Source organism: Sarcophilus harrisii, chromosome 3, assembly GCF_902635505.1.
Source record: "Sarcophilus harrisii chromosome 3, mSarHar1.11, whole genome shotgun sequence".
Lineage (NCBI taxonomy): Eukaryota > Metazoa > Chordata > Mammalia > Dasyuromorphia > Dasyuridae > Sarcophilus > Sarcophilus harrisii.
Genome location: NC_045428.1, coordinates 50,690,598 through 50,716,900, shown reverse-complemented (window position 1 = coordinate 50,716,900; position 26,303 = coordinate 50,690,598). Strand labels below are relative to the sequence as shown.

Here is a 26,303-nt window from a genome sequence, read left to right as displayed (position 1 = left end):
GCCAAAAGTCTCCCTCCACAGAAAATGATTAAATATTGTTGCTCTACATGGAGAGGGCGCTCCCGGGGCTAAATGAGTATGTCCGACTTAAGTCTGTCTCTAAAATTGGTTTCTGTGTGTGTCTCTGCTTTGTATTTTGTGTTGTGTGTTGAGCTGAGGAGTCAGCCTTTGTTGTTGGTTTGGAAAAGATCAGGCTGCCTTGGAAAGATTAAGTTCTTTAACTGATATATACAGAAAAGTTAGTGAGAAAGCTCAATATGTATGAATGAGAAGAGCACAAACTGAAAGGAATAGAGAATTTGAGAGCTTTGGGGAAAATGAAAAAGCAGTGAGCTACCAACTTTAAAAAAAAAAATGTGAATGAAATGAAAAATGACATTTCTGTGGACCCAAAACTGGCCAATTTGAGTCTGCAAAAATAGTTAAGTTATAGAACTGTTAAAAACATTTTAGCAGATTCTGGGGTTTTTGAGAATAAGGTTTAAATTTATTCTTAGCCCTATCAGCTAAACTGAGTTGGTTGATTGTGTTTTTAAGTAGTTTAAGTAGTTTTAAGTAGTAAACAAAACTGCCCTGTCTGGGTTTTTCCAAGACTTTCAGGTTTGTGGAATCTATCTAGGCTGAGGAAGTATCCCTGGCTGACCTGAATTCTTCAGGGGTTTGAGCTGGTGCCCCAACATCTTTGACAAGGATCCCTTCCCCAGCATTTCTGCTGTAGAATGTGAGATGGTCAGTGGGCCACAGACCTATAGCTACACACAGGGGTCCAACTTTCCGGACCCTCTTTCTCCAGTGTCTTAGAGTCTGCCAATAGCTTTCTTCCTTTTTTTAAATTTTTTTTATTATAGCTTTTTACTTACAAAACATATGCATGGGCAATTTTTTTCGAAACTGACCCTTGCAAAACCTTCTGTTTCAAATTTTCCCGTCTTCCCCCCAGAATCTGTCAATTTCTAAAGCCCTGTGGTTGGACTTGAACGTTTTCTCTTTTTTGCTACCTTAAGTTTTGAGATTGTGTAATTTTACACTGGAATTCTGAATCTGAAATTATAGGGGATAATTAATATTAACTAGTGCATGCTAAAATTGTGAACTTATTTATTCTGATATCAAGAATTTAGAATTGTGTACACTGATACTGAGTACTGTTACTAGAAATTTATACCTATAATTTGATTTGATTTTAAGTTAAAATTTTTGGTTCTGTAGTAACTTATGTGCTCGCTAAATTGTATATTGGGTAATTTGTAAAAATTGTATAACATGTGAGCTAACATTTTGTCGGTACAGCTGGATATGTGGCATAAATTTCATGAAATTTGATTTGAGGCTATTTAGAATATTAATCTTAATATTTTCTTGCTTTCTCTAACAAAGTAAAAGCAAGAAAATCTGGCATATAGGGATGTGTGTAATTTGCAGAACAAATTGTATCTGAAAGGTATGTAATGTCTAAAGATAAATAAGAAGGTATTGAGCAGGTGTCGCCTGGAGAGAGAGAGAGAGAGCTTGGTTCCAGAATATTTAGGTTAGGTTTTAATAAAATGACACCAGTGGGTAAAGTGAAATACAGGGGGACTGGGTGAAAGCTTTCCCCTGAGCTCTGCTGCTAAGAAGGGTTAGTGGAATAACACTGGAACAAACTGTGCCTAAGTATGCTTTGGTAGAGACAATTGATTCTGATAAAGGAATATATTTTACTTTTAAGGTTTTATAAAAAATAATGAGGAAGGATTGCAAATTGAGTGGCAATTTCATCTGCCCTCCTCTGGGAGAGTGGAAAGAATGAATCAGATTCTTAAGAAACTGGTTACTAAATCAATGTTAGAGACTAAATTGCTTTGAACCAAATGCTTACTTATTGCTTTGTTAAAGAAGTAGAATTGCCCTAGTGATCCCTATAGGACTTTCCTCATATGAGATTGGTTTATTTTATTTACGAGGAAAAAGGAAAAGGCTCTCTTTTGAAACAAAGGCTAAGTTTTTAAGTAATTATATATTGGCTGTGTCCTCTTCCCTTTTAGCCCTTAGGAAACAAGGATTACTGACCCATATACCACCTTTGGAGTTTACAGTTTGCAGGAAAGTATGGCTTACTAAGTCCTGCAAGCAGCAGTGGGAAGGATTTTTACCAGCCATTACAGATGACTGAGACTGCAGTCTGGAGGCTGAAGAACACCAGACTTACAGGACTTGTGGAAGACTTCAAGAATGGACTATTAAAGACAATTTATAATCTCTAAAATTGACTTTGCAATTAGGAATGTTTTGGTGGGAGATAGGAATTTGTGTTTGTTTAGAGGAATTTTAACAATATTAGTGTTGTACCTGTTATTTATATTTCCAAAAAAGTTTAAAGAGAACTCCTCAATTGGACGAAGTTGAATTAGCATTTTTTAGAATGAAGAAATCATTAATGTTAATTCTATTAAGGTTCTTTTATGTGAAATTATGTTTTATATTCTGTATGATTTTTAATGGTTGTATTGATTCATCTTAAAGTTATACCCATTATTTAAAGGGATTCTGAGAATAATAGTTTTTGCCTTTGTCTCTGAACATTTTTCTATTATAGACAATATGCAATTTAGAATTTTTCTATGTATTGAGCCTTTTAAAAGCAAAATGATTTGTGTAATGTTGAACTTAAAACCATCTACCTAGATATGAAAGATAAGATATGAACCTTTTAGGATGAATCTCTTACTGTTATCAATGTAAAGTCATAGTCAATACCTATTTAGAATATGTAATCCTTGAGAGCTATATTCATCTGAAGCTTTAATTAATGAGATTTGCTATTGGAGAGAAAATCCCTTGGACTGGAGGTGATATTATTTGGAGTTTTAAATTCAGATATGACTACCTCATAGATCATTAAGCCAGTCATCCACCATCTAAAGGAATATGTCATAAGCTATTCAGAAAAATGTGATCCTGAATTGTTACAAGTGAAAGTTAGTATCTGAGCAAAGTTGTGAGGATGACCTTGGCCTCTGTTGAAGTGGGATCCTTCTGACTCAGTTTCCTCAGTTTCTTTTGAATAAGAACCCACCTGATTACTCCTGAGCTAGTTTAAGGTGGATTGTTACTGCATGATTAACTGAAAACTGGGACAATTACCTGAAGTAAAACTGAGTTAAGGATGCTTTATCCTGTATCATGTATGTGCTCTCAGGTCAAGGCCTGAAGGACCTGTTTTAATGCTCTCATGTCCCGCTTTTTTTTCTTATGGCAAGTTTTTATAATCAGAACAAATGATCAGTAGAAGCTGTAAGCACAATTAAAAAAAAAAAGTGGTCATTATATCCTAAAGTAGGTGAGCATTGATCTAATCATATGTTTGTCTATTTAACATTTCTGTTGTAGCTGACTCTTGTGGTAGGCCTCTTTATTTGTGAAAGGTTAACTACTTAAATTATGGGAGATATAACAGGGTTGGGATAATAGGTGGTCCTGAACAGGAAAATTCCAATCAAGAAGATGTCTGTGGAAGGCTATCATAACACTTGGTGGGGCCCTCCTATTCCCAATTTGTATTATCCAAGATGATTAGAATGAAGGGCCAGGAAGGGAGGAAATTGTCTGGGTGATTTCATAGTTAACATTCCCATGAGAAAAGACTATGTTTCCAGCAGAAAATACTGATTATTGCCTTGGTAAAAGATATAATCAAAGACATCAGAAAATTAGCACATGTTCTGATTCAAACTTGGACCTCCCCTTTTAACACCTCTTCATGGTATTGGTTTGAAGGAGCAGGTTGGAGAGAAGCTTTATGGCTTCTCCTGATAGCCCTCAGTGGAGTTATATCCCCCCCCCCCCCCGTATGACACAAATTATTACGTATATGATTCAGAAAGCTCTGTGTAAAATAATTAAGATACAAAGTACAGTCATGGGATTAGTGGGATTGATGGTGCTCAAGAGACAAGGATGGGAACCGCAGCCTGGGAGGATAGGCCAGACCCTGAAGAAGTTGATCAGGAAGTTGAAGAAATGCATAAACTTTGGTGTGAGAAGGTTTCCACTGATGAAAGAGAGGGGGAATTGAATGAAGTGAGCTGTGAAAGCTGTCTCACAAGATGGAGACAATGTTCTAAGAATTGAGTGAAGGTCAAAGGTCAATTGTGACCCAGACTCAAGTCTTTCTCCAAAGATCACGTGGTTTGCAAAGAATGGTACCATATAGGCTTTTTCTTTGTGAGACTAAGTTGGGGCCACCTTGGCATTAAAATTCCCCTATAAGGTAATTTGGTAATCCTAAAGAAGTGGTAGGATTAGAAGTTTTTCCTCATTTATGCCTTAGAATGTGAGGTCATTTGTCCTGACTGATCAGGGCAAAGGTCCAGCCTATAGGGGGTGTTAACCTAGGCCCTTATATAATCCTGGTCTGTTAACTGGGCCCTACTCTCGTTACCTAACTGCTTGTGGGGAGGGAGCTGCCCTTTCTCATGAGATTGTAATAAAATTCCTTTCTGCTTTTACCTTGAAAAATCTCCTTGATTTATTTGAGCTGGTGGTCTTGTCCCCCACAAGATGATTATCAATCACAGCTAGAATACCTGTGCTTCTCAACATCCACAGCTAGAAGAATACCAGTAAGATGACTAGTTATATTTTTACATTGTCAAGTTCATTGTGAGATTGAAACTCAAATTTGAGCATTCAGGGATAGCAAAGATATCTGTATATTCCTGGAGACCAGTGGGATCAAAAATAAATAACATATTATAATGAAACTGTATGGTTCTTTAATTACTAACAAATAAAAACATCTATATGTGAGGGAAAATGCACTCATTTCCTTCTGGTCAATTTTTTTTCTCAAATTTGAGGTTATGAAATGTGTGTATACCACAGGCAGGTATTCATATACATGCAAAAACTGTACACATATGGCCCATAAGCAGTGAATATATACCCATATTTGAAGTGTCCTGTTTTTTAACATACATACATGTAAGCTGCACACACAAACACACAAAGCTATTTTACTTAACCTTGAAGATATGGGCTGGTATTTTTAAGCACATGTCTAATACAAAGAATGGCAGCAATAATGTATATATTACATATTTATGTATATATGTAATGTATACAGTAGTACACATTAATCTAAAAAATTAGAAATGTAGTCTATTCATTTAGACTCACGTTCTTTTAATTACAGATTCTCTTCAACTTATGAGTCATAATATTACAGAGAATTGCCATTACTATATGTGGACAGTTAATGGATATAATAAACCCAAAGGTTATGAAGTAGATATTAGTTCTTTGTGCATTCAGAGAGCCCAGGAGGCAAGTTAGAAGACAATGAATGTCACACTTCTACGAGAAATTCAAGTTAGTGATATGGTTGATCAAACCTTGGTGGGCTCAGGTTCAAACTATGTTAGAAACATGATTTTAGGTGGCATTTCTGTGAATGTAAATTTCTGTAAATTTAGGCCAAATTATCCATCAAATTAGCACCAAAACTTCAAATAAAACCTGATTTTCAGTTTATGCTGACATCTTCTCAATTTATTACAAGCCTAACTTGAATATTTTTTTTCTTTTTACACTACTTGGTAAACTGTTACTAGACTACCGTTCAGATTACCTTTGATGATGCTGTGTCCCAAATACATATCCTAGTGCTGTTATTCATACTATTACTACAAATATATTCAACATTCTGAGAAGACAATTGATTAAATTCAGAAATCCTGTTTAAAATTTACTTCAGACATATGAAAATAAAAGACTAAAACAAAATGAGGCTTCCTGAAATTCCATGCATGTATACACTCAAACTCCAGTTATGGCTATGGAGTTAAAAAGCTGTTTTTATATAAATTTTACGGCTTTTAAAAGAAGGTGGAATCCATTATTGACCTGGAGATTATTCCCTCAATTCATCTGGGGATTGCTCCCTAGCCCCGGGCCATAGAAAAGTAATGCTGAACTCTGTACCCCAAATTGCTGCTATCTTCTAATATGGAACCCACTGAGAAATGCTCAGTGAAAATAAACCCTTTTTACCGAATCTGAAGAAGGAGAAGAAGAAGGAAGAGGAGGAGGAAAAGAAAGAGGAGGAAGAGATTTCAAAATTCTTTTGTTAAAGAGAGCAAGCTCTTGTGGCAATGTTTAAAATTTATGGTCAATTATTTTTAATTTGTGCTCATTTAGGATTTATTCAATATTGCTAGACTAAGACATAATCCTGGCTCTCTAATTTTTTGTATTGCTAAAAGAATTTCTAACTTAATACCCAAGAATATCCAAAATCCTCCCAGAGCAATTACTACCAGAATCCAAGGTTTAAAAGAGCTACCTTAAATTAGAGTTTCTAAGAGTGGGGAGGTAAACAAGATGACTCTGTAAAATGAATATTTAACTACTCAATATTAATATCTCATTGATCTGTATGTATAGATAGATGCAAGCATATATGTATTTGGTTCTTCAGTTAAAGTCAGAACTTTTATGGTTTATCTCCATGTTTATGAGCCTTTTGGGCTCCCATTATTGTCACTTCTCCTAAAGACATTTCCATCTTGCCATGGATCTCACTGAAATATACCTTTGGCATCCTTTCCACACGCAGCAGAAGGCACTACCCAAGGGCTCAAGATGAAGAGGAAGATTCTACACATCAGTGGGTTATGACAGGGAATTATACCCAATAATCTTGCTCGTAACCAGAGTCCAGTGGTGACAGCCAGAACTTTCCATAATTACTATCTCAGGGTGGCTTTTTAATGTTTTCCTGGCACCTTTTTCTGGCTGTCTAAATTATATGATGGAGAAATTACATATATATTTATTTCAAAGGAACAACTAAATTTTATAAAATTTTAAAAAAATTATCCAGACCATTGAAACTAGGGAGAATAAAGCTGAAGATTTCTCAAATATTTATGACTTTCTAAACTTAAGATGTACTTTAAAGGAAGTAATATTGTGACTATAGTAAACATACTCAATGTCAAGTTTATGATCTACTTACTGAATCTGTTGCCAAATGATTATTTGAATTGGTGAATTCTGATACCAGCTCATCAGCCACTTCATTATATGAAGTTGTTCCTTTGCGTTGAACTTTTTCACATACTTTCATTGAAAAATGTCTCAAGCCTTTTCCATTTTTATCTCCTTTTTTGCTTCTTTTGCTATAAAGGAAAAAAATTTTTAAAGAAATCCATCATGTTAGGTAAAAAAAAAAAATGACTTTCATTTTAGAGGAATCTATTCTTATTGAAATCTCTCTGATACCTACAACTGAGTAAAAAAATGTATCTTTTAAATCCAATTTATATACATCTATATACATTTGAATACATATGTACATCTATATATTTTCTTTAAATTTAGTCATTACTTTAATGTCTTTCAAAATATAAAGATCTTCAAAAAAATAAAGATATGGCTTTTCCAGTGTTCTATAACTTTAAAGAGATGGTAGAAGTTCTCATGTTCTATTTAGTACTTCATTTGATTTAAATTCTATAGTTATGTGATACTAAGATCTGATCAAGGATACTTTCATCTTCAATAAAACCTCAAGAGATCTTCTTGTATGTAATTCAATAAAGTCTTATTTCAATTTTTTTCTAATAGGAACAAAATGAAAAAATATAAAGAAATTGATGTTTTTGAACAAATATATTACATATACAAAAGTTAAATTTATATACAAAATTATGACATCAGAAGAGAATTAATTTATCTAGTCAATCTTATTCTCCTAGAATAATTTTTTTGACAGAATAGCTGCATTTCCTCATTCTGTTTTTTCTTCCCAAAGTACCTAAGCAGTAAAAATTGTGAACTTTATCGATAATTATTAATGACTAATCTGCCAATCATGAGTCACTCATTCAAAGACAAGCATTTCAATGAATCAACAGGTATTTACAAAATACCTGTTATATTTTAGGAATATTAATTTCAATTAATGGTAACTAACTGTCCCAAGTTTGCAAAATGCTTTATATACATATAATCTCATTTTATTAAAGACAGAAAACAAAAATTTCTTCAAATTAAGAATGTTTATATTTTGTTGTATATTTAAGAGGTGTTAGACATAAATAACTATACTCCTAAAATAGAAAAAATAAAGATATCACTGATTGTTTTTCTGTATTAGTACAATCTTACAAAGTGACAACAATTGAAAAAAAGTAAAAGTCTTAATCAAAAGAAAAAAAATGATTTTTTTACCAAAATATAAAGTTGAAAGTTATTAAATATGCTCTGTTAGTAAATGTTTCAAAGAAGCACAGACAGAATGTTAACGAATTCAACATGTGTTCTAAAGACATGAACATGATACCAGAGTAAAACTACCAGCTTCCACACAAAACTGAGGCTTTACAGAGTGGTAATAGTGTCCAACCTGCAATATAGAGATTTTTAAATTTTATTTTATATTTCTTTAGGTTTTATATGTGTGTGTATGTGTGCATACATATATATATATATATACACACACACACACACATACACACACACACGTACGTTCTTTTTTTTACATATTTCCATATGAGTTATGTTGGGAGAAAAAATCATAAACAAAAGGGAACTATCATGAGAAAGAAAAAAAAAATAAGAAAAAGGTGAAAACAGTGGGTGTTGATCCACATTCATAGGTCTCTTTCTGAATGTGGATAGCCTTTTCTATCCAAAGTTTATTGGAATTGCCTTGGATCACTGAATTCCTGAGAACAACAAAGTCTATCATATTTGATCATCAAACAATCTTGTTGCTACAATGTTTTCCTGGTTCTGCTTGCTTCACTCAGCATCAGTTCATATAAGTCTTTCCACGTTTTTCTGAAATCAGCCTGCTCATCATTTCTTATAGAACAATAGTATTCCATTATTTTCATATACCATAACTTACTCAGCCATTCCCCAACTGATGGGCATCTACTCATTTTCCAGTTGTTTGCCACTACAAAAGGAGCTGCTACAAACATTTTTGCACAAGTGGGTCCTTTTCCCTCTTTTATGATTTCTTTGAAATACAGATCTAGTAGTGCTTCTAATGGATCAAAGGATATATATACAGTTTCCTAGTCTTTTAGGCATAGTTCCAAATTGCTGTCCAGAAAAGTAGGGCCAGATCACAACTCCACCAACAATGTAGTAGTGTCCCAGTTTTCCCACATTCCCTTCAAAATTTATCATCATCTTTTCCTATCATCTTAGCTAATCTGATAGGTATGAGGTAGTAGTATGGAGTTGTTTTAATCTTCATTTCTCTAATTAAGAGTGATTTCGAGAATTTTTTTAAAATGGTTATAGGTAGTTTTAATTTCTTCATCTGAAATTTTTTCATACCGTTTGACCATTTATCATTGGGGAATGACTTTATTATTATAAATTTGACTCAGTTTTCTCTATATTTTTATACATGAGACCTTAATCAGAAACACTGGCTGTAAAATTTCTTTTCCAGTTTTCTGCTTCCCTTCTAATATTGGCTACATTGGTTTTGTTTGTGCAAAACCATTTTAATTTAATGCAATTAAAATTATCCATTTTGCATTTTATAATGTCCTCTAATTCTTCTTTGGCCATAATTCCTCTCTTCTCCAAAGATCCAATAGGTAAACTATCGTTTGTTCTACTAATTTGCTTACAGTTATCATCTTTTATGCCTAAACCATGTACCCATTTTGACCTTATTTTGATATGGGATGTGAGATGTAGGTCTATGCTAAATTTGTGACATACTATTTCCAGTGCTCCTGGAAATTTTTGTTAAATAGTGACTTCTTATCCCAGAAGTTGGAGTCTTTGGGTTTATCAAACAAAATATTATTAAAGTCATAAACTACTCCATTGATCCACTACTCCATTTCTCAGTCAGGACCAGGTAAGTTTGATGACTGCTGCTTCATAATAGAGCTTTAAGTCTGGTACTGCTAGGCCACCATTCTTTGCATTGATATTCTTGACCTTTTCTTTTTTCAGATGAATTTTGTTAATTTTTTTTCTAGCTCTATATAAAGTAATTTTTTTCTGCAGTTTAATTGGTAAGTAGACTAATTTAGATAGAATTATCATTTTTTATTATATTAGCTTTGCCTACCCATGAATAATTGATATTTTTTCAATGGTTTATGTCTGAATTTATTATATGAAAAGTATTTTGTTATGTTTAGGAGAATTGCTCATGCTTTCTAAGGGAGGTGGGAGATAAGAAAGAAGGGAGGGAGAAAAATTTGGAACACAAGATTTTACAAGGGTGAATGTGGAAAACTATCTTTGGATGTATTTTGAAAAACAAAAAGCTATTATTATTATTTTTAAGTGTTTTGCAACAGAACAGAGATTTAAGACTGTTCCAGATATGTGGTTAATGGTCAACAACCATTAACAATCTGGACTTAATATGCAATGTCCTAATGAGGACTACCAAGAATGAGAAAATGACATTCAACTGAGCACAATGTTTTGCACAAAAGAGGGTCTTAATGAATGTTTGTTGAATTAAATTTATCCAACTTAAAAATTCAGTTGATATAATAGAAAAGATACTCATTAGGAAGACCATAATTCAAATATCACCAGTCCCCCAACTTCATTACATAATTTTGTCATTTAAATGCTTTGGTTACACTTAGTTGTCTTAGTTGACTCATCTGTAAAATGTGGACAATTTCAACTTAACAACTAACCCGAGTTTGGCTTCCTTATAGGTGACATTGGAAAAACAGCAAGTTTTATATGTAAAATAAGCTTTCTCTCCACATATTACAATGTAGCTACTATGAAATCTCTCTAAAACATCATTGTAATACAGGATCTCATCTCTTTGGGACTCTTCTTCACCTTCTAAGTTTCCATTAGCAAGACTTGTCAGTCAGTTGTGTAAAGGGATATTATGGAGCTCTTGGAACTTGTGTTTTAGAAATGCCATACCTTCTAGAAACACTGGACCCAAGGCATGCATGTGTCAGGAATGAAGCTCCCCCCGAGTTGACACAATTCGTTACTGCATCTCAAGCTGGACTCCCTGTGTGTCCTTGAGAGGCCAGCCAGATGCCAGCCAGTCTGCGATAAGGCCTGTGTAGCTGGAGTCTTTTGCAGATAAACAGACCCTTCTATCTTCATAGTCTACCATTCCCAAGGGAAAAGGAGGCTTTTGACATTATCTGCCTCCTTCCCAGAGAGTGATCTTGTCTTTTTTCCCTACTTTTGTACACCTTTCCCTTCCCAGGTCATGCTTTTTCCTGGTATCCCCTCCTCCCTTTGATCTTCCATATAAAAACTCTAAACTTCATCCTGATCTATACATCGCCATTAGACCCAGAGGACTCTGAAGGACAGAGTGAGGCAGATGACCTTGCCCAGCCTTCCCTCACTTCAATCCAATTCACTTGCATGTGATGACATCATCTCCCTAATGTCATGGCCCTCATGGAGAACGAAGGACAAGCAACAATAAAAATATTAAAAATGGGGCAGCTAGGTGGCACAGTGGATAGAGCACCATCCCTGAAGTCAAGAGGACCTGAGTTCAAATCTGACCTCGGACACTTAACACTTCTTAGCTGTGTAATCCTGGGCAAGTCACTTAACCCCAATTGCCTCACCCCCCAAAAAAAATTTAAAATGTAAACTTCTATAAAGACTGGGAACTTTGGGTTTCCCATGTATGTTCATTTCTCTTGCAATAAAACTGATTTTCACTTAAGTCTTATGACACATCATGATTACCTGTTGATAGTTAATACATAGGAAAATGCTACTAGAGGCTCCAATGTAGGAAAGAAAGATATTTTTATACAGTCACTTTCTCCTTAGTTCCCTACTATTCTGTCATGGTGACAGGGAAGATTACTTGTGAACATTTTTGGAGTCTTAGACTGTATTCACGAACATACAGAATACACACACACACACACACACACACACACACACACACACACACGTTTGCAACCAATCAATCAACCAGCACTATGTGATACAGTGTATCTGGAGTCAGGAAGACTCATCTTCCTAAGTTCAAATCTGGCCTCAGGCACTTACTAGCTGTGTGATCCTGAGCAAGTCACGTAACCCCATTTGCCCCAGTTCTTCATCTGTCAAATGAGCTGGAGAAGGAAATGGTAAACCACTCCAGTATCTTTGCCAAGAAAACCCCAAAAGGGATCATGAAGAGTTGGACATGACTGCAAAATGTATAAAGAACAACAACATTTATAGACAATGAATGAAAGGATATAAACTTATGCAAGATAATAGGAAAATAATAGTCAAATCTATGACCTATGGTTTAATCTATAAGCAAAGTATCCTTGCATGGTGGTTCAACATGTGGCAAATTCTCTAGTATTGAAAGACTGGGCTATGATTCTAATTTATTTATTTTGCTACTAGTAACACCTCTTCCAAAGAGGTTGGCAGGAGAAGGGAATAGCAATAAACTGCATTGGGTCCACTTTATTACTAAATAACTGTGTTAAAATGGTTTCAGGGATTTTCCTAAATCTTCACTAAAATTAAATTCTTGAATCATTTGCCTATAATTATAATGAATAATTAAGATTCAAATGTCATATTAGTCTCAAAATGCAACATTTAGTGCTCCTCCATATAAAAATAAGCTTAAACTGAAATTACTTTCTGTTATTCAAAAATTTTCTGTTATAATCTTTCAAATCCATTGTACATTTTGATGTACATACTACTAGAAGTAGACAAGAACACTGTAACAGATACCAAGTTGCAAACTAAAACACTCTGAGATTTCATTGATTCAATTTCCTGCAGCTGAATAAAAATGACGGTAGGAAACTGAATGTTATGTTAAATATACAAGGTAGACTTTTTAGATTCTTGGAAAATGCTGTTCAGAAAGATAGGGGCATTTTTAAAGAAAGCTATTTTACTATGAAATGCTGACTCATTTCCCCTTATTATAAAATAAAATAATAAAAAAGTAAGTGTGTTACCACAAAGGGAGATCTTTATCTTTATCTAGAGAATACTACAGAATGAGGCAAAACGACCTCTAAAGAATCAGTTACAATGATGAAAAATAAACATAAAGACAAAAACAAAGGTTTGATTTGGGGGAAAAAAATCATTTTCAGAATTGGTAGCTGCAAAAGAACTTCTGTTGTTATTTACATCATTATCTAACAGAGTGGGCTAATTTCACAAAAGGAGTAGAAAGCATTCATTGGCACTGTGCTGGTGATATAGCAGCACACAACTCCAAATCATCCTCTCTTTGCATACTGGGGAGCATTAAATTAGTTGGGGTAATCACACATACCCAGGAAAATTTTTTAAGTAACAGTATCAGATGTGATTTCTTGGGTTTAGTATTAAAGAGAATGGCCTTGCTCTCCAGAATCTGTTTAAGTTCTAACTCGCAAGTAGTGAAACATCAAATATTATATAGATTTCCCATGGAACAAAATCAATGAAAGTTAAAATGCCTAGACTTTTATCTAGTAAGCAATGGAGTATTCAAACAAGAGACTGACATAAGGAAATAATGTTTTAGGAAGAGTAAACTGGTGGCACTATATGGGATAAAAGGGAGGGAAAATGATTAGAGAAGGATAAGCCAGTTTTTTTTTTGTTTGTTTCTTTGGGGTTTTTGTTTGTTTGTTTGTTTGTTTTACTAATTATGCGAGAATAGCACCTCAGACTACCACAGCAGTGGTGGATATAAAGAAGTAGCCACACAGGAGATATACTGAAACATTTGGGATTTGGTGATTTGCTGAATAAGGCTAAGGAGGTGAAAGTAAAAAGGACTGAATCAAAAATTACTGTTAAAGTTTTAAGTTAAATGACTAGTGTCACTGACAGTGGGAAACAGTTTTAGGAGGGAAGATAATTAATGTAGTTTTAAAATATATTAAATTTAAACTGTCGGTAGAGTTAATTGAAGCATTATACCACTGAAGACACACAACTTGGGCTCAGGTGGGAGGTAAGATAAATTTAACTATCCCCAAATAATTTCATTATTCAAACAGAAGGAATCACCTGAAAGGAAATCCAGACAACAAGATATAATTATTTTAGCTATATCTAATAAATTTCAATGTATTTCACATTGAGTTCTCTAGAAGTATAAAATCTTGCACTTCCAAGTAAACATCTGATTGACAAGGATGGGAACGGACATTGGATGAAGTCTAGCCATTATTCATCTTGTCAGAAGGATTTCTAGTTGTTGAGAGGAACTTCAAACTATATGCCCCTTCTTGGGAGAACATCTCTACTTTATTTTAAAATTTCCTGGAAACCCACCAAAAGTCATCAGCCCACTGAATCAGCAGTAGGATGCAGGGCTCTTTTGTCTGCTAGATCTCTCCTACTCAGTCATGTGATTAGAGGGAATACAGTCATGTCCTTTGCTCATAGAAATAAGAAACATATTCTGATGGAAGTGGAGTTCTTCGACAAAGAGATCTAACTCATTTCAATTGATCAAGGATGGACAGAAGCAGCTACACCCAAAGAAAGAACACTGGGAAATGAATGTAAACTGCTGGCATTTTTGTCTTTCTTCCCAGGTTATTTTTACCTTCTGAATCCAATTCTTCCTGTGCAAGAGAACTGTTCAGTTCTGCACACATATATTGTATCTAGGATACACTGTGACATATTTAACTTGTATAGGACTGCTTGCCATCTGGGGGATGGGGTGAAGGGAGGGAAGGGAGAAGCCAGAACAGAAGTGAGTGCAAGGGATAATGTTGTAAAAAAAAATTACCCAGGCATGGGCTCTGTCAATAAAAAGTTATAATTTAAAAAAAAAAAAAAAGAAAGAAAGAAAAAGAAAGAAAAGAAAAAAGAAAAAAAAATAATTTAAAAAAATTACTAAAGAAAAGTAAAAAAAAAAAAAAAAAAAAAAGAAAGAAACATATCAGACTAACAGAACATTAAAGCTGAAAGAGACATAGGAGAATGTCTCACAACCAATTTTACAGAAAAGGAGAGCTCAGACCAGAAAGATTAAGAGACTTAGCAAAAAATACACAATTATTTAATCAATGGGTTTGTTTGTGCTTAAGTGCATGGTGGTGTAGTGAAAGCATGTTGGACTGAGAATGAGGAGACTTTGGCTCTAAGTCAACATCGACAATACATTTCTTAGCAGCTATACCGAAATACCTTTCTCCTCAACTTAGTATCAAATATGGTAAGACTTAAGAATTCCTTAAATACTAAAGCTGTGTTTATATGCATAAGTCTATCCCTTCACTGAAAGTCAAATCAGTGGGAGGGAAAAATCAAAGGCAGAACAAGCCAGCAATCACTATCCCAAAAAGAGGTTTCTTTATTTTGAAGTACTGGATGTACTTCTCTTGAAATTTTATGCTCTCTAAAATATATACTGAAAATAATTAACAAGGAAAAAGCTTTAGAATGAAGCATTCAGCTGTATTCCCACTTTTAAATTAATTCTGTGTAATTTTATAATTTAGTAGATCTTTTAAAATTACCTTCTGCTTAACATGTTTCTTTAAATGCTGGTTTTGGAAGCTGAAGACTCAGGTTCAAACCTTGATTTTTGCCATTTCCTAGATAGTTCTGTGACCTTAGGTATAAGTCATTTAAATTACTGGTCCACTTCCTCCCATAAAATGAAGGAACAGGACTAAATGAAATGAGGTCAAAGGGCTCTTCTAGCTCTTATTCCACAAGAAATGAAAAACACCTATGGTAATACCATTTTTCTGAGAAGGAAACTGATGCTTCAGAAGATAAATGACTATCTAAGGTCACAGAATAAGGACCTGATGGTAGGGGAATCTTTGGACACCGCTCCAATGCTCTCCCTTTGTCCTGCTGCTCCTGAAGGTGGAGGACCTCAATTATCAACTTAATGCCAGAGATTCTCAGTAAATGATCACATGCAGTTCAGAGTGTTTTGTGGGGTCGGAGGAAAAATTTAGAAAGAGTAGAGTTCCTGTGCTGTCTTTGGTGAGCAGAGACACTGATGGCTGTTCAGTCCCATCTATAAACTCAATCCCAGAATAATCTATGTGGGGTGTGTGTGTGCATGCATGTGTGTAAGCAGTCCAAGTATGTGTGTGCTCTTTGTGCACTGCATTGTATCTCTGGGTGCACATGTGTATTCATGTATGGTTGTACACGTGTGCACACACTATGTGTGTGTGTGTAATATAAGCAGATAACGATGAGGCAGAATTCCAAATTTCTGCATTTCCAGGTAGGCATTCCTTAATGGAAACTTGAACAAAATATTTCTTTTCTATATTTTTAAAAATAGTTTTACTAGCAATATTAAAAGTACATTCCCTGTACTCTTAAATGGCATTGCTCTAAATTGTGGCTAATTCAGATATGGAATACAAGAAGTGGTAGTATAGGAATACAGGAAGAAAAATTCTATTTAAAACTAATTCAATATTAGAGAATGATTAAAAACAAAGAGAAAGATGACCTGAGCAGAATTTGTTACTACTTAATAGGAATTTCCCACAAATTAAGATAAAACTTTTTATTTCCTTATTAAGCTACCTTCTGTATAAAGGTGCCACCTAGTAAAATTACTTAAATTTCATTTCAAGAGCTGATTTGACTTTTGCTAACTACATGGGCCTCCACTCCCTCCCCTCTTGCTATCTTGCAGTTTGGCTTCCAACCCTGTCATGCAATTAAAATTGCTCTCTTCAAAGTTACCAATAATTTCTTAATTACTAAATATAATGGTTTTTTTGCAAACCTCATTATTAAACTACCCATAGCTTCTGACAATAGTTATCACCCTTTTTTCTAGGCTGTTCACCTTCATTCAGATTGCACCGTTTAACTGTGGTCATTCTCTGAGGCTCTCTTCTCCTTCCCTTAGTGATCTCATCAGCTCCCATGGACACAAATGATCATCTCTATGCAGAGGATCTATTTGTCCAGCCCTAGCCTCTCTCCAGAATCTGGTTTCACTTATCACCAAATGAGTATCAGCTATCTTAAAATACAAGTCTCATAAATATTTTAAATTCAGTGTGTCCAAAAACGAACTCACTTTCTCCCCCAAAGTCTCCCTTCTTCCTAACTTTTCTGTTCTTCCCCCATCTTCCCCCCATGATGGTCACCACCATCATTCCAGTCCTCCAGGGTCAAAACTTGGTGACATCTTTGATTCCTCACTCTCCCTCATCTTCCTCCTCCAATTTAGTCCAGTCAGAATGGATTCTGGAAGTGTAGTTGCCAGTGCTCACTTCTATTTTTGTAACGTCTCTCCAAAATGTCCCCTCTTGTTTCTGATACTGCCACTTCCCCACCCCATTACCAATCATCAACTCACACCTGGACTGGAACCTGTGTAGAGCCTGTAGATGGGAGGCTTATCTCATGTCTCTCCCAACACCAGTCCATCTTCCAGTCCCTGAGGGCAAACTGATCTTAAAGTACATGTCTGATGAAACCCCTTCACTCAACAAAACAAAACAAAAAAAACTGTAATGGCTCTCTGTGATCTCTAAGATCAAATGTATAATCCTTTGTTTGGCTTTTAAAGTCCTTCATAATCTGGCCTTTTTCTGCTTTCTAGTCTTTGAAGAAGCTTGGTAGCTCTGTGAATAGAGCACTGAACCTGAAAGCCAAGAAGGCCTGAGTTAAAATCCAGCCCCAGAAACAGTGATCTTGGGGAAGTCACTTCACCTCTGCCTGCTTCAAATTTCCTCATCTGTAAACTGAGGATAACAATAGTATCTATCTCCCAGAGTTGTTGTAAGGATGAAATGAGGATTTGTAAAGCATATTCAAACCTAAAAATGTTATGTAAATGTTAGCCAAGAGCTATTATTAGTCTTCCCAGATATTACCCCCAACTCTGTAATTCAATGATCCTGGCCTCTCCTGCTTCTGACACACTCTGTGCTTGGAGAATTTCCCCTGAGTCTCCCCATGGCTGGGAGGAGACGATGGGGACAAGGGGGGGGAGGGGGGAGAAGGGAGATTTTGTCTTTTTCATTTCTACCCTCTGGCTTTCCCAGCTTGCCATGAGCCCGCTCAGTGTGCCTTCCTCCAGCTTCCTTAGCCTATTTCTGGTTGGTGGGCTATGAGCTCCTAAAGAGCAGCAAGTAATTTCTGCCCCTTTTTTGGTATTTTCAGTGCTTAGCAAAGTGTCTGGCACACAGGAAATGTCCACTCAACCTTACATTAGGAGGAATTTCCCTTCCTCTTCTAATAAAGCTTTAGGGTTAGAAAGTCCTTGTAATGTGAACAGGGGCATCCAAATTAGAGGCAAACATCTTTTAACCAATTACATTAGCTTCTTTCTTATTCAATTTCCAAAACACAACTAAGAAACAGAAAAGAAAAAATTGGCTACTGAACACCAAAATAGATGTCCAAGTCTCTGCACTAGAATTTTTAGCATGTACTCTATAGAAAGCCCTTTAGTCTTTCATTTATTGACAATTTACTCTTTCTTTTAAACACATATTTGTAATAAAGACATTTTTCTGATATCTCAGATAACAGAAGCTTAGGTGCTACAATGAAAAATGGAAAAAGGACTTTGTATAATGACAGCAGGAAGAAACCATAGCTGACAATAAGAAAGGAACCCAAAGAACCAACAACAAAAACTCTAAAGAAAAAAGCCATAAAAACTCAAAAAGCACATCATTAGATACCATTTAGAGCATGAACCAACCACCCTACACATCCCGATAGCCTTAGAAAACATCTTCCATACAATAAAAAGAAATGTCCAGCACTATGCCATGCCTTAGATACATATGTATCATGACATCAAGAAAAGATCAAATTATGCATTATATCCTTTTTTAGAAGAAGTATAATGGAGGTAGCTACTTGGCTCAGTGCACAAAACACTAGACCTGGAGTCAAGAAGACTGGTGCTAAAATCTAGCCTCAGAGATCTACTAACTGTGTGATCCTGGGCAAGTCATGTCACCTTTGGTGCAAAGAAAATCCACTGTGGAGGGAAATGACCAACAACTACAGTATTTTTGTCAAGAAAGACCCATGGGCAGTGTGGTCCACAGAATCAAGAAGAGTTGAACACAACTGGAAGCGGAAGGGGAGGAAGGAGGAGGAGGAGGAAGAAGAAAAAGAAGGAGAAGAATGAAGAGGAATAATGGAATTTGGAAATTTTCCCATCAAAAAGATTTAACATTTTGCTAGATTTCAAATATCTAAAAATGTATATGTGGAATACCGAAAGAGAAATTGTTGTGTCTATTTTGTATATTATTGATACTCAACTTTCTCACATTTAGAAGAGCATTTTACTGTTAATGGTTCTCTGTAAAATAAATGACACTAGCTCATATGGCAATTTGTGGCTTAGGAAGAATTTTCTTCACAACTGTATGAGATGGGGGAAGAAGTATTCGTAACCACATTTTAGAAATGAAGAAGACAATTCTCAGGGAGATCCAATGGCTCCCCCAAGACAGAGTCAGGATGTGAGCCAAGAGGTGTCTGAGCTCTGAGTTTAATGATACTTCTACTACCCTATACAATGCATGTGTTCAGAGAGAAGGGCAGGCTATTCCATATGGAAAGCAGCAACGATGGAAACAAGGGCAGTTCTCTACCCTTAGTTTGCTTCTGAAGTCTAAACTGGGCTCCACTCTAGGCTCCCAAATCTCTACCACCTACCATACCTTCGTATTCTAAGTATTCCCCTACACTTTTACTCACCTTTCTGAAAAACCAGTGTCTATAAACTCTCTAGCACGTTTTCGATCCCTAAGGGGAAAAAAGAGATAATATTTTAAAAGAATAAAAAAATTACCTGTTTCTTTTGAACCAAAATAAACATATGTATTGATATAACTGAACTAAGTTTGGTAGAGAATTTATTTTGTCCTTGTATCATTTCAGATTTTATTTAAACAAATAAGGTAAATAAACACTAGGACAAATGAAATATATTATATAAATCAAAGTACAAAAAAGAATTGAAAGGGAAAATATTTGAATGACTGCATTTCAGTCAAAATTTAGCATGTGAGAGTACTATGGAAAAAAATCTTTTAACTGTGTTATGTGTAAACCATGGTATATGAATCAAGAAAATGCTATATAATGAATTCACAAGTTGAAATGAATTTGGTAAATTTTTGGGAAGGAAAATACCACAGAGGTTTATAAAGAAAAAGGGAAACTTTCACTAAATTATGTTCTTTTTACTTGGCCTGTGATATAATAATACTTGCCAAACCTCAGGAAATAATTTACGTGGCAGATGATGCAAACCCCCTTCTGGGTCATGACTAGAATGAATAGTGTATCTACCCCTGGTATTCTTCCAAATTTGACACTTCCATTTTAGTACAAAATAAAAATTATATAGAGAAAATTTAATCAGAGAACTGAAAAACAAAACTTTTCTAGGACCCTGAAAATACTTATGATTTTTTTGTGAAAGTAGTTTTCAAGAAATAAGAAAATTAGCATTTGGCTATTTAAGAATAAAAATAATAAATATTTAATAAACAAATAAATTTTAATAATAAAAATTTTAAGCTCTAAATTCAAACTATCAAATGCTTCCCCAAAAGTAGAAGAATAGCTTCAGCTGTCTAATTTACTGACCATATATCTAAAACTCATTATAAAGGAAATTTTTTTGCTCTCTATTGATGCCTTAAAATAAATACACACACTTATCTCCCAGCATGTTCATCATCATGGAATCTTCCTTTATAACAAGAAAAAAAGAGATCAAGAAAATCAAGTCACCAAACACTGCTATCTGACAGGGCAGTAAGTAGTGAATACAGACACTTGCTCATCCCCCTTCCTTTCCCATCATCTCTCCTATGAACACTGGTTTAACCAATTCTGAACTTTTAAAAAGGAAGTTAGGTGGCACCGTGGATAGAGCACTGGCTCTGGAGTCAGGAGGCCCCGAGTTCAAATCTTAACTCAGACACTTAACAAACTTAAAAGCTGTGTGACCCTGGCCACATTAATTCTGACTGCTCACCCACCCTGTTACTATATTTTTAAGAAATCCTTCAGTATGAGATAAAAAAATAAAAAAATCTCACATTTATAATGATCTCCAACAGGTTTGCAGCATGATTAGTAGCATCGTAGAATTAATACATATAAATGTGTGAATCAAACACTTAATTCCAATGTTTATTAAGTTCTTACCAGGTAATCAGTAACCTAAGGTAAATGGATGATTAAGCCAGGAATAGAATTCTCCACTAGGAATTGACAAGAACTGAATTCTGGTCCATTTCTTTAACCGTTTGAATTTTGAAGAGGGGAGAATAAGTGAAGAGTACTGTTGTGAAAGATTTTGTCTTTTTGTCCATATAAGAAAACATTGTAGAGTTTTTGAATTTATGATATAATAAATACTGACAGATGTCAATGTCCTAAAAAAAATAAAATAAAATAAATAGCCCCCAAACCAGGGCAGCCTTTTTTAGAAGTTTACTTTCATCTGCATTTCTTTCTAATTCCTTTGTCAGTTACTCTGACACAATGCAGTGTTCAGGGCCCTGGACTAGAGTCCCAAGGCCCATGTCCAAACCCCAGCTCTGGTAAAGAGATGTCATCTCCTCATACAATGAAGAGGCTGGACCAGATGACCTCCAAAGTCCCCTCAAATGCTAAAGTCAGGATCCAATAATACTAAGAGTAGAGAATGGAAATGGCCAGAGAGGAAAAAAACAATTCAAAAGACTGGCTTTTCATCAATGAAAATATGTAACTTCTTTTTTAACAACTAAGTTCAATGAGTTAAAAATATGTTTTACATTTATTTAAGATGACTAATGATTTTATGAGTTTCTTAGTAACTGTTGACTTGCAGAGACAGAAAAATGATTTCAGTTACTTGCGTAACACTCTGGGTGATGCTTTATTAACTAATCAGGATATATGCGGATGAAAAATTACATAATAGGCTCTTATATGAACACAAACATGCTCACTTTTGTCTTTGGCTGCAAAGGAGCAAAATCACCCAAGTATGTGGTGGCACATTTTCCTTAAAAGATTGATGATTCCACATGGAACATTATTCTTGGGTTTATAGGCACTAAAGAGACATAAAGTAAGACCAGAAAAGAATGCAAAAAAAAAAAAAAAAAAAAAAGTCAGACCCATACTTTCAACAAAAAAGCTAAAAAATTAAACAAACCTGATGAGAAATTGTTCTTTCTCCCCACCAAAAAAAAAAAAAAGGGGGGGCCTTACCCTGGAACCCAGCCAGTGGGTTCTGTCACATGTGTCTGAGTGACCATTGCTGGTGCAGGGCTATAAGGATTCCCAATCAGAACACTTCCAGAACTGGCTAGTCTTTGTGGTGTGCTTATAATCTGTAAATGTTAAAGAAGAAGAACAGAAAAAATTCTTAGATATGGAAAAAGTTTAAACAAAACCATGTCACTAAGATGCATTAATATTAAAACACATAATAAAAGCAACATAAACCTTGAATCCCATTCACATAAACAGAACATCTGTCCTAGGCTAAAATGCAGGTTTAAACCAGTAGGCTACAATTTTGGATAACTAAATATGTGATAAAAATCAGAAATATGAAAATCTTTCATTTGGTAACTCCGAAACCTGACTACTGCACAAGTAGATTTACCAAAGCCACTTTATATATTGGAGCTTTACTTATATAATGTTTACTGTTTTTTTTTTTTACAAACAATTTCATTATGAAAGTTAGAAAAATTTTATGAAAAACTGGCTAGATCTAAGTAATAAAAGATGAGGAAAAATAACATAAAAATAAAATCTAAAGTACAGTATAAAACTAATAATTACCCATGTTAGGAGAGTACTGTATTGATGAGATGGTTATTTTTATCTTATTTGGTCCTCATAAAAACAGCGCCATGAGAGACCTGGGATAGGTGTGTTAACCTCAGTTTTTAAAGGGTGTATCCATATATGTTAGGAGAAATTATATCTATCTCTGGAGAGAAAACCCCAAATGGGGATATAAAAAGTCAACAACAAAAGTGCTAATCTTATCATTATTTTACAGACAAAGAAATTGAGGCTGGGAGAGGTCAAATGACTTTCTTAAAGTGATAAAACTAGTAAATGCTTGAGCAGAATTCAAATTTAGATCTTTCAAACTCCAAATCCAACACTTTATTCACTATACCATGGCAGCTAGATGGAAGGTATAGTAGATACAGATGTGGAACTTACCAGTCAGAAAAAGCAGTACAAATCAGGTGTCAGACTATCATATTTTGGGCTAATCACTTATCTGCCTCAATTTCCTCATCTGTAAAATTAGTATGATCTCCTATTTCACAGAATTGTTGCTAGGATCAAATGAATTAGCATATATAAAACATCTGCAAACCTTTAAAGCACTATGTAACTGCTAGTCATTATTATTATAGAAATATAACGTGGCATTATTACAAATGTTGTTTAATTTAATAATCATTTAATCTTCCAAACTGTTCTCTTCCATTGAGCTAGGTCTTCCCTAAGAGAAAAAAGAGACAAAGCTTGAGCCCTGGCTGTGGGCCAGACTAGTGTGCACTACTGACCATTGTAACTGCCCAAAGGGGCAGAGAATCCAGAGCAGGAAAAGGCAGGACAAAGTGAATGAGGCTGGAAGAAAAACTCACAGACTTTCATCATCCTTCATAAGCCTTTTCTCTCTTGTCAGTTCCTCAAGTGGTTTCCTCTACAAGCTGGAACATTATGAAGACATTGAAGTGGTAAGTCATTGATTCAGGCTTCTGTAGTCCAGCCTCTCCCAAGGGAATGTGAAAACTCAATTATGAAACTGAAGGGTACCAAGCTCTGACTCTCCATTAAGAGGGGTACTACTGTGATAAAAAGGGCCCACTCTCTCTTTTTATCATGGAGTCTCTTTACAAGAAATCTCTCGGCAACTGAGTTTTTGTAGACACATTTTACCTAAAATTGTAGAGAATGCCTTGAGAATAAAATACAAATGCTCAAAACTGAATCTCAAAGTTCTTCCCCACCTAGCTCCAGCCTGTATTCTTCCAAAAGTATTTCATTTAACTCCCTTTCAAACACATTAGAACTCTTGCTGTTCCCTAAAATCTGGCACCCCCTTTTCTGCTCTAGTAGTCCTGCACAGGGTGTTTTTCTCACTTGCATTGTGTTCATTCCTCACCTCTGTTTCTTAGATACCAAATTTTCATTCAAAGCTTGACTCAGGTATCACTTTCAACTGGAAACCCTTCTTAGTTCTTCTCCTAATGATCTCTCCTTCCTTAAACAATCTTGAGTTTATTTATCTGTCTGCATCTTCTAGTAAAATGTGAATTCCCTGAAGAAGGGCTGTTCTCATTTCTGCTTGTGTATCGCCCAGAGCCCAGCTGACTGACATTTGCTTTGTTCACTGCAAATGAAAATTTCTATATATGTATACAGGCATTTTCAAGATCTGCAATAAGTATCACATGTGCACATATAGCACAAGCGCTTTAACAAAAATACATAAAGAAATAAGATATATATATATATATATATACACACACTTTTTTTTAGTGTATATATATATATATATATATATATATATATATATATATATATATACACACACTTAAAAACTCCCAGATGGAATACAGGAGTCTCAGAGAAATTACTAATGATAACTTTTACAAAATGGGAGGAAGGAAGGAAACAGGAAGAGAGAGAAGGAGAAAGGAAGGAAAGGAGAGGAAGTGAATAGGAAAGATAGGAGGTGAAGAGGGAAGAAGAAAAAGGAGGAAGGAGTCAAGTATTATGCTAAGTGATTTGCAAATATCTCATTTAATTCTCATGACAAAAATTTTGGGAGGTAGGTATATGTTCCCTATTTTACAGGTGAGGTAACTGAGGCAGACAAAGGGAAAATGACTTGCCCGTGGTCACACAACTAATAAATGTCTGAGACCACATTTGAACCTAATCTTCTTGACTCTACGTCCAGTGCTCTATCCACTCTGCCACCTAGTTGATATAGACACTTCCCATAATATCTCATACAGTGAAAAATGATGACCTATGATTTTCCTAGTTGATCTTTGCCTGTTTTATAGGTACATTCTGCTACTTTAAAAGCTCTGAAAGTTTTGCTAGCAGAATCATGAGTGGCCAGATCTGTAAGCAATTTGGAATTGTCCAGCAAAAGATATTATTTTATTACCAAGAAAGAGAATTAAAGAAATTTTTATTCATTCAGTGAACATTTAAAAGACACCTTCTGTCAATCAATTAGTCAATAAAGAAGCAACAGAGAATCCATCTGTATTCTGATATATTTGAACCTCAGAGACTGCAGTGAGTGCACAATCATCTGCAAACAAAAAGCTGGTCACCAAATTTCCCTCCAGTTTAGTGTTGCTTGTAGCCTTTTCAAGTTAAATAATTTACTGTTAATGTGCAGCTCATTTAGACATCATTTTTATCCTCAGTGAAGGTTTACCATATCATCAATGAAAAAATCATCCTAAAAAACACAAGAGAAGCATACAGTCCTATTGTACTCCATTGGTGACTGGTAAATCATGAGGATATTGTCTATTATCCAGAACCAGGAACGCATACCATTAAGAACTACTCTGAGCAACCACATTTCATCATGATCTTCCATAAGCCCTCATGATTGACAGTATCAAAGTCCTTGGTCAGGCTGATGAATGTTGTGTACAGAGCTCTGTTCTTCTTGTAGCATTTGTTTTGGAGTTGCAGATACCTGTTGACCTGTTCCTCAGCCCTTTCTGAAGCTATTCTGACTCTTGGATAAATGACCATCTTCCAGATGAAGAATCAAATTATAATGGATGACTCTGGCAAGAATCTTGATAGCAATGATTCTATTCCTTGCCCCCAATTCTTGTGACTATCACAAGACAATTATTTTCTTTTTCTTTCGATTTAGAGGTATCCTTGAATCTTCCAGGGAATCACTTTCTCTTGCCATATAACCTAGAATATTTCAGCCAGTTTTTGTATGAGCAGTGGAATCCCAGCTTTGTAAATAGAATGGAATAGAATGAAAATACAGGTGAGAAGCCTAAGGGAATTCAGAACTCTTCAGATGGATGTTCAGCTTCAACATCAAGAAAATGGAGGTCCACATCAGCAAGAACTATAGTATCAATATGTGAAAACAATTAGTCACAATAAATGGAGAATTTCTGAATGCTGTAGATAAGTTTATTTATCTTGAGAATATGCTTACCAGAGATGGCCACATAAATGATGAGGTTGATGTACACATTGTCAGATATAGTTCAGCATTTGGAAAGCTCCAAAAGAAAGTGTGGAAGAAAAGAAGTATTAGACTGCCTAACTAAACTGAA

General features: G+C 35.1%; 1 protein-coding gene across 28 annotated transcripts in view; it reads right to left on the bottom strand.

Annotated features, from left to right (window-relative positions):
• The window catches only part of TFDP2 (transcription factor Dp-2), a 153,360-nt gene that overhangs the window by 25,440 nt on the left and 101,617 nt on the right, over nt 1-26,303 (bottom strand). For 10 of the 28 annotated variants that reach the window (XM_031957828.1, XM_031957849.1, XM_031957827.1 and 7 more), the window contains 4 exons: nt 22,198-22,319; nt 19,678-19,725; nt 6,998-7,160; nt 4,489-4,587 (listed from right to left, as the gene is read on the bottom strand). In XM_031957828.1, coding sequence (XP_031813688.1) covers nt 4,489-4,587; nt 6,998-7,160; nt 19,678-19,725; nt 22,198-22,319 — 432 coding nt within the window. Of the gene's footprint in view, nt 1-4,488; nt 4,588-6,997; nt 7,161-19,677; nt 19,726-21,932; nt 22,040-22,197; nt 22,320-23,525; nt 23,673-24,127; nt 24,356-26,303 lie in introns of all 28 variants that reach the window. The other 18 variants (XM_031957829.1, XM_031957847.1, XM_031957848.1 and 15 more) reach the window with 10 other exon arrangements.